This window comes from Giraffa tippelskirchi, chromosome 2 (genome assembly GCF_054371585.1).
Source record: "Giraffa tippelskirchi isolate mGirTip1 chromosome 2, T2T-mGirTip1v1.2.pri, whole genome shotgun sequence".
Classification (NCBI taxonomy): Eukaryota; Metazoa; Chordata; class Mammalia; order Artiodactyla; family Giraffidae; genus Giraffa; species Giraffa tippelskirchi.
Window position 1 is genome coordinate 60738551 of NC_137276.1, and position 9976 is coordinate 60748526.

Here is a 9976-nt window from a genome sequence, read left to right on the forward strand (position 1 = left end):
AATTCTTTTGTTTAAGCCATCCAGTCTAAGGTATCTTGGTATAATGGCCTAAATTTATCAAAAGAGATGTATAGTAAGTACGCATTCTTGCTCCCCTAAGTACAAATCTTTCACATTTACATTGGCCTCCCAGATTGTATCCCCCAGAGTCCCTATGGCTGGGCTCTCTGGGCTCCACCCAGCCCTGCTCACTGGCAGTAGCACCAGACATTCATCATAGACAACACAAGACCAAGGGGCTATGGGAACACCTGGTGCTCCCACTTTGAAAAGACAACGCTGAAAAGACAAAGTCTCAACATTCTAAGAGCATATAAGGGAAAGCTACCAAAGTCAGAAGAAAAAACTAACAGAAACTAACTAACAGTATAAGTTTCCTTAAATTTTGAACTATAATCAGTTCTAATCTACAACTCACCACTAATTACTGATAACCTTAAATAATTCATTCCTTCTCTAGGCCTCAGTTTCCTCACGTGTAAAAAATACTCTTAGCCTGAGCATTTCACACCCATAGAATTCAGGGTCCATGAACTTGGATGGGAAAGAAATTATTTTTATATATAAAACTATATTTATGTAAGTATTTATATAATGTACACTTGGTATTATATAAAAAGACATAAAAAATAGCTTTGTTTCCATTAACTTCTTAGAAAACATTTTCTCTGATTGTACATGTAGGCAACAAAAATATCAATAAGATAATTTCATGTCACATCAGTGTAGAAATCTGAAATACTATTTACATTCACCACTGCTATGAAATTACAGTAGCTTTTCGACTTGCTTATGGATCTTATTTGTGTTAAGAAGGAAGCAGATAAATTACTGTTATAAATTTGATTTTTAAATATTTTGACAACAGTGTTTCAATATACTTCATTTGCTTCATAATTCTATATACATGATTTTGTGCATTTAAAAATCATTAGTCTGATGATTAGCCTGAGAAAGGGTCCATGTGTTTTTACCAGACTGTCAAAGGGATCCAGGTACCAAAATGTTTAAGGACCCGGACAGGATCGCCACTCCTTCCAGCTATGACTCCATAAGTGGTTATCTGCAGTCCATACTGCTGGTACTCTGTTCTCTGAGTTAAATCTTATTCATTTAGTGGTTAAGTTTGCAGGTTCTGGTGCCAGGTTTCCTGGGTGCTAGTCTATATCTGCCCCTAACTGGCTGTGTGACTTTGACCAATTTTCCCTGCTTCTATGAACCTAAGTTTCTTCTTTTATAAACTGAGGATCAACCCATCAATTTCTCTGGAGTTATTACAGAGATTAACAATATACTAAAAAAAAAAAAATGGTTAGTGCAGCATTCAGTTAATGATTATTGATGTTTTTCTTGTTAGGTTTAAAATATATTGATATCTGGTTATTTTGAACTATATCACTTACAGGGACAAACTTCCTCCAAACCAAATTTATTATTATTCAGACCCTTTGAAATATGTCATTCAATATTTCAAGACACAAAGATAGAGATAAATTAGTAGAATAATGGAATAAGTAGCAACCATTGAGTTTCACTTCTATTTAAACTGTTATAAAAGAAATATACAAAAATGAGATACTTGGAAAAAGTCCACACCATCTTCATTTTATTTGAATTCTCTTTAGAATTCTCTTTGCTCTGGGACTGTATATGTTTCTCCTTTCACTTAATTTCCTGCCTGCAGTTTGTATATAGAAACTGATAAGGAAGTCCTAATCTCAAACTAACTGTGTGTGAGATTTTGTGGATATGTCCTTAATGTAAATAAACCAATCTCTCCCCAACAAACTGTTTCTGTCATAAGGCTATTTGTGATAACAACTACAGCAGCCATTTAGAGACTTTGTTCTCCATTAGAGGAGTGATACCTCAGCTAGCAAGAATGGTTTTATTACTTTGCATAAACTTCTGTAGCTTAAAAGAGCAGTAGTAAAGTTAGTTCAAGGCCCTTTATGACTTCTTTTGTTCTGAGAAGTTGAGGAGGAAAAACATCAGTGCGGTATGAAAAGGCTGTTTGTTTACAATCAGTACCCAGATCCTAGATGCCTTTTTCATAAAAGGAGAGGAAACCAGCAGGAGAATTACAATACCCAGCACCTCCCTGGGTCTCTCTGCATTCTCCACACTTGTGTATTAAGCAGCTAGGCAGCTGTTGAACAAGTACTATCAACAAAGCAATCTTCTAGCCCTTTGATTCAGGCTATTCATATCTTCTGCCCTGAAATACAATGACTTTCACAATTAAAACACCAAAATCAATGTGGTATCTATTGTCATGTCTGCAGGAGAAAAGCTTTAATTACAGCCATAGTTAGATAACACAATCATTACACCTCCTTAATCTCAAATATAAAACCAGCACCCTCTGAGTACTTTGCCACCCTTTCTTTGATTTTTTTCCTTTTCTTTTTTTTTCGTTTCTCTTTTTCCCCCCAATGTGAATGGCTTTTTATCTAAGCACTTCAATTTGCATGCCTTTGCTCGAAGGCAGCTCCCCATGATATGTTAATTGCAGATTGCTTTAAGTACTAAAAGATTAACATAAAACCCTTTGCAAACAAGCTAATAGTTTATGATAATTTTTGCATGGCCTTTGTCTGTCTATCACTGGATTGCCTCTAGCTGTAATTTTATAAAGAAGCTGTAAAATATCATTTAAACAAGTTCATTTACACATAATTATTACCAGAATCACATTATTCAATTTAGATACTCCAGCCTATTAACAATCCATGAACTAAAATGTAATTAAACTATTTTCCTTTTATGAACCTATTCATTACAATGTGTGGGAGATGGATCTCTCAGTTTCACTGCAAATTTCAGCACTTTGTTGTTGAAATTGACAAGTCTGGCACTCATTATGTGCTTTTAATTATATTAAAAGTATTGCAAGACAGCTCAGATAAAGAATATATTTAGAAAAGAATGCCTGAAAATGCCAAGATGGTGTCATCCCCAAATATATATTTATTTTACTCATGCATTTTTGGGGGCCCTCTTAACACTGAAATATAAAGTCAGTCTGGCTGTTTTAATTGAGATTTTCATAGCTTCTCTTGGCAATTTTTCTAATTTAAGTCGAGGATACATATCCCATCTAATTAATTGTGTTTATTCATTTTTCCAGATTTCTATCTACTTTTTTTTTCCAAGAACTACAGTTGGAATTATATCCAAATAAGTATATTCTCTAAGAATTTACATACAGATACACAATTATCTCACATGAGGGATGCCATATTTAGGATCTGATTCAAAAATTGCTGAACTTCTTAATTTCTGATACGAGCTTTAATCTTTGTGGCAGCAACTGCATTAATGAGAAACATTTCATCTATTTTGAAAGGGGCAAGTTCCCTGCTTCTGACTGGTGTGGCTTGACTTCTGAGGTAACTCAGATCCAGGACAAACAACCAAAACTGTAGCTGTAAGACCGGCCACTGATGGACATTCAAGTCAACAGTAATGACACAGGGCATCCCAGTTTGGGTGCCTCTAGAGCAGCTACCAAACAGGAGCTGCACAAAATCCCAGCCCTCCCCTCCCCCACCAACAAAGACCCTTAGCACGTGACTATCTAAAACTTTGCTTCCCCTCTCCATCCACCTTAGAATGCTCAACACCTCCTGCCTCCTGCAATCTGGATGGTATTTATCCTTCATAGATTCAATCTTAACTAACATTTTCCTACCAGTAAGAATCTTTCCTGCCCATCAATCTACACTGATAAAATGAATTCTTGGAGCACTGGGAGCCTGCACAGGCACTTGGCATTCAGCACATAAGTTCTTTCATAGGAAGCTATGCGCTCGGTGGCTATCTCGTGTCTCCTCAATCTCTCTCTATACCTCTCTTGAACAACTCTCATAGCCTAAGAGTGTCTTAATCTTGGCCAATATTTAACTGAAATATCATATATGATGATCAGACTGTAAAGTCAACCAGTCTTCCTTCTCAGAGAGCCATCATGAGGTCTCACTAGAAGAATGGCAGATATGTCCAAGGATTCCTTGGCCAGCACCCTAATTTAACCACCCTTCTTGGGGATAATCTCAAAGAAGAAACTTAGTTGATTACAAGGATAGCTTTTTAATTTGGCCAAGAGCTTCTTGAAAAACGAAAACCACCCTAATCCTTTCTGGGCCTTGGGAAACAAACTATTACTGCCCAGCCTGCCTTCTAAAGACTGAAGATCTGCAATGGAGGCAAGATTCCAACTTAAGGAAAAATACCAATTCTCCTGTGTGTCCCTGCCAATGGAGTCAGCTATTAGTCACATTGATGAAGCAGGGGAAACAGGGAGAAAACTGAGAAACTATATACTTTATTCTAAGACTCTTGCCTAGGAATAGATTGGGAATTATTATCTACTAAATCTTTAAATAAATAAACAAATTTTAAAGATCCATGAGCAGTGATTCAGTATATTTTACTGTTAAAAATGAGAAAACAGGCCCAAAATGGAGTCATGTATGCTGAAGCTCCACATCACCAAAAATGAGGCAACTTAATCACAGTTTTGGCTCTTCCAGAAATGTAATGAACTGTGTGTTGGAGAAGACTCTTGAGAGTCCCTTGGACTGCAAGGAGATCCAATCAATCCATCCTAAAGGAGATCAGTCCTGGGTGTTCATTGGAAGGACTGATGTTGAAGCTGAAACTCCAATACTTTGGCCACCTCATGCCAAGAGTTGACTCATTGGGAAACACCCTAATGCTGGGAAGGATTGGGGGCAGGAGGAGAAGGGGACGGCAGAGGATGAGATGGCTGGATGGCATCACTGACTCGATGGACATGAGTTTGGGTAACTCTGGGAGTTGGTGATGGACAGGGAGGACTGGTGTGCTGCAATTCATGGGGTCGCAAAGAGTTGGACACGACTGAGCGACTGAACTAAACTGAAGAAACGTAATCCTAAATGTCAAATCAGGATCCTGTCACCTGATCAGTATTAGTTAGGCAATCTGCCTGACAGACCCCTGCCATCAAAAGTATCCTTACAATAACAAATCTTTTTTCCTAGTATAACTTGTTTCTGTTCCCTTCTGACCATAAATGTCTCTCATTTTGCATAATTCCTTGGAGCTCCTTTCTATCTGCTAGACTGAATGCTGTCTGGTTCTCAAATTGTTGAATAAAGCCAATAAGATTTTTAAATTTTATTCACTGGAATTTTTTTGAATTTTGTTTTTTTTAAACGTTACTCCACTCATCGGATAGTCTAAATCCAAGGGGCCACATGGTAAGCAAAGTCTCACCCCCACAGAATCCCAAATTCCTTTTTTCCATTCACATCTCACAGGATTTGATAGAACATAACCAACTCTTGCTTATATGAAGAAATCCAGGCAAAGGCCTGAGGAATCCACACCCATCCTGTGACTCAGACACCAGGCAGAGGCATGTGATGGGCTCTCTATAATTCTTTTCCGTCAGCACATGCATTTCTCTTATCTTGAAACTCACAGCCTTATTTGTTTTGTTCACCAGTGTACATGAAAGTCTGGCATGATGCCTAGCACATACAGACAACTCAATAAATGTGCTAAAAGTTAAATTTATTGGTGGAAACTTAACATACTAGTTGGGACTTTACTTCACAGTAGAGTCTTATCAGTACCAGGTACACCAAACTCTGGTACACTTCAAAGAAATACCAATTTAAACTCTGGAATTAGGTTTTTGAGAAAAAGTATCCAAAACTTGGAAATAAAGGTGCGGGGAGCCTGAGAAGGACAGAATATCCTTTCCATGGCATGCTGTGGCACTGTTTGACAGGTCCTCCCTCAAGGATTATTTAATTCCTTGGGACATTATACTGATGTTTGGTGTTACTGCTCCCTACTTCATTAGAGCCTAGACACAGTGAAGTTATACATTAAATTATAGATTTCCATACACTTAAAGGAAGAAAAAAAAAGGTCCTCCATGGTTAGGATCTTACTGCTTTATAGGACATTGGGTCAGTTTTGTATCTAACCTAACAATCCTAGTTTAACTTTTTTGCTCTTTTTTTTGGAGTGCCTATAAATACCCAACTCCACAAAGGCTGTTAGAACAATCTCTACCATATTACTAGTATTCTCATTACAGACTTAAATATATTAATAATTTAAAATAATGATATACGTGTTCTGATTAATATTTTTTTTAATTTTTAGAATTTTTTTATGATCATGCCTTAAGACAGGGCTTAGCAACCTCTGAGCATAGGCCTTTTCATGCATAGGTCATGTAAGTTCAAACTCTGATTTACATACATATAAGGGACAGTAGAGGACAAGTATGTAAGGGAACAGAATTACAGGCAGCTAATGCCCCTAAATCTTCAGTGTCTGACAGACAAAATCAAGAGGCTAAGGTTAGGGATGCCCAAGAGAATTTCCCAAAGGAGGAAACAAAGGAAGCTGGAGTAGAGGGTGGACAAGTAAACAGAGAAAAGACTTTGAAGGTATATAGACAGTAAATGCTGGTGGGAGGGGTGCTGGGGGACTCTGCTTTGATATTTGTATCTCAAGATAAAGAAATTCTCCATCCTTCTAAGAATGGTTGGACTTGATAATAATTCTGAAGGTCTTGTGCAGTTTGAATATCAGATATCCTAAGGGTTTCCTGATTCAATTTTAAGGAGTCTCTTTCTACTAACTACTTTCCCAGTGCCCTGGGACGTTCACAAAAGGTTTTCATACCACCCGTTCCTCTCAACACCCTGGCATGCACCATTTCATATTTGGGGTTCACCTGAGCCCAGGAGCTGCATAGGTTCTGTCTTTGCTTTCGCCTGGGACAGGTTGTGCTCCTCCCCAGTGTTATCCTGGTAGCTCCCAAGGGACTGTGTCTAACACCAGTACTCATAGAAAAAAAGAAACAGATGAACTTATTTATGAAACAGAAGTAGAGTCACATATACAGAAGACAGATTTATGGTTACCAGAGGAAAGGGGCGTGGGGGGTGTAAACTGGGAGATTGGGATTGACATATATACACTATTAAATATAAAACAGATAACTAATAAGGACCTACTGCATAGCACAGGGAACTCTACTCAATATTCTGTAATGGCCTATGTGGAAAAATAATCTAAAAAGAGTGGATATATGTGTATGTATAACTGATTCACTTTGTTATACAGCAGGAAGTGACACAACATTGTAAATCAACTGTACTCCAATATTTTTTTTTTTTAAAGAAAAAAAAAGAAACTTTCTCCCAGTGTAGGAATAAGGATTTCTCAGACTCCAGTGGATTTCCCTGCTATTTTTTGCACTATGCCACACAGCTTTTCTCACCTGCAATTCTCAGAACCTCGGAAAATAAAAACGGGAACTTGAATCCACTGCCTGGCCATCCCAGTGTCCACCACCAGCCAGGGGGGCTGGAATCCACCTGGATGACCAAAGAGGAGACCACAATTGTACATTTCACTTTTTAAGTTCCCTGTATACATGCCTGGCTCAAAACATACTGCCTCTTGGATATCTGTAAGTTGTAGGCAGCTAACTACATTCCACTCCATGCCTGGGGGAGAGTTTCAACCTCAAACAACTTTATTTAAACAATTTCTTACTTAACATGTTTTTCTCAGTGCTTCAAATCCAATCATTCCCTGCGTTGCAGGGAAGAACTGCTACGGGACAAAAAGAACAACACAACCTGTTTTTATTTTAATATCTTCCGGGTCTCTCAGCACTGCCATCATTCGGGCTGTCAGCCCTTCACCGCCTGAGGTGGCTTCCCACTCTCTGCAGACAGTCTGCCTCCCTACTAATGGCACTGTTTGGGCGAGGGGGAAATGCAATTTTCCACTCCATTACAAGCAACTGTGTAAAAGGACCTCTTTTCCTCACTGCACACAGATAAGGACCTAATGAAATTCCATTCACTAAGTATTACAATAGCGAACTCCACTCCAAATACAGGCATTCTAAGTGCCTGCCAGGCCCCTCACTCCAGAAGCAATTGCCACTGAATGTCTCTGGATTGGATCCCATCAGGATGAAAAACTCCAGGACACACAGGGAGAGACTCTTGAGAAGGGAAGGGATCAAACATGGCAGCAGATCCATGTCTTTGGCTCTTCCTTGTAATCATTACACCTGGATGGTGTTGCTTACAGACTCTGGTAGAAGCTTGAAATTCTTGTATTTTGAAACAGCAATCTTTTGAGAGTCAAAGTACCTCCTAAGAGATCTGGACAAAATATAACATAACCTACAGAAACAGGTAACAGAAGTGAGCAAAGAAGGGGAATGCACAGTTTGCATTCTAAAATAGGAAGTAAAACCAGACGAGCTTTCTAGTAAGGGTGTGAATCTCATGAAAGCTTACAGGAAATATGAAAATTACTTCAAAATTACTTCTTCATATTTTCCCATTGTTCTTTCCTTATCCATTTCCCAACATATTTTTCCTTGACTCATGGTAAAGCAATATGAAAAGTAATGAAAGATAATGCTCCCTCTTCTCCATTCATTGTCAAGCTCCTTGTGGTTCCCTTGGGATCCCAGGGTTGCTGCATGTCCTCCATTCCAATAGTGCTCTCCAACTACATAAGTAGTTCTGGATTTGCCCCACTCCAGAAAGCATCACTCTCATCCCCACGCCCTCCAGCTTCTATTCTATCACCAAGTAACCCATGTCACCAGAGAAGGCCTGATGAAAGTTGAATCTAAGAACAAATCAAGAGACTACTCCTGAAGACACAAGGCCTTGGCTTCCAAGAATTCATTGGTAATGTTAATTCGAAGGTACAGTTTCTAAGTAAAAGGGTGCCATTTGAGGACCTTCTGTGAAATCTCTTCAGTTATGTAACAAAGGCACTCCTACATTGCAAATGAGCCACACAATTATGTCATGAGAAAGACAGAAATATAGTCTAATAACACATATCTATTCATTAATGTACATAAGCTACATTTACATATATATAAATTAACATTTTAAAACACTTATTTTATATCCTCATTTCCTATTCTCATTTGTCCTCTCAAAGGCAATGGTTTATATGTGTTCTGTGTGGACCTTTTCTGTCACATGAATTCTTGAAAAAAGTATGCTATTCACTTTTACTACATTGCAGGATACACTCATGTTATTACATGTCACTTCATTTGTTCTGACTGCTGTTTAATGTTCCACTGAAAATATATAGGATGGTTTCAGGCTTTTGCTATTAAAAAATAATTTCAAAGACTTTCTTCAGATGTTTCTTGTTGAACATGGGTCACAGTGGAATTTCTAGGTCATGGGGCATATTAATATTCAATGTTAGGTAAATTATTTTCCAAAGCACAGTACCAATTTGTAATCCTGACAGTAATATAAAAGAGTTCTCATAGATTCATATCCTAACACTTAACTTTAAAAAAAAAAGTTTGCCAGTCACATACGTGAAAAATCTTATTGGATTTTTTTATAATTCCCTAATCATTAATAAGCATATGTCTTCCTATGTTAACTTGCCATAAATATTTCCTACTCTACAAAATTTCTCTATCTTTTGTCCACTTTCCCACTAAGTTGTTGATAGATTTTTTAATTTATGTATAGGCATTCTTGATACAGTCAATACTGATCCATTATCAAATGTGTATACTGAAAATATCTTCTCCTAGTTTGTAATTTGCCTTTTCCACTTTTAAAGATGCTTTTTGATTAACATGTTTCTTCATTTTAATAGACCAGAATTTAACAATCTTTTCTCTTATAGTCGATACTTTTACACCTTTTTTTAAAAAAAATCTTGTTTCATGCTCACATATTTTTAATTTATATAAGTCATACTGTTATATGTATTATCTGTGTTTTGTTACAGAAATCTTGTTTCTAAGATTCATTGTGCTGTGACATGTACTTCTTTGCTATTTCAAATTGCTGTGGATACACCATATTTTATCAACCTACTCTCACGTCCATTTTATAAGCCAGGAAATTTATAATGTGATCAGTTTACAACACCTCCTAATATCCCT

The 9976-nt window shown here is 37.5% G+C and overlaps 1 protein-coding gene across 28 annotated transcripts in view; it reads right to left on the reverse strand.

Moving 5' to 3' along the window:
• Positions 1-9976, reverse strand: part of LRMDA (leucine rich melanocyte differentiation associated) — a 1316989-nt gene that overhangs the window by 499116 nt on the left and 807897 nt on the right. For 2 of the 28 annotated variants that reach the window (XM_081564346.1, XM_081564339.1), the window contains one exon: positions 7295-7391. The exons of the other annotated variants lie outside the window; for them this stretch is intronic. In XM_081564346.1, the coding sequence (XP_081420472.1) occupies positions 7295-7391 (97 nt within the window). The remainder of the gene's footprint in view (positions 1-7294; positions 7392-9976) is intronic. 28 annotated transcript variants of the gene reach the window in all.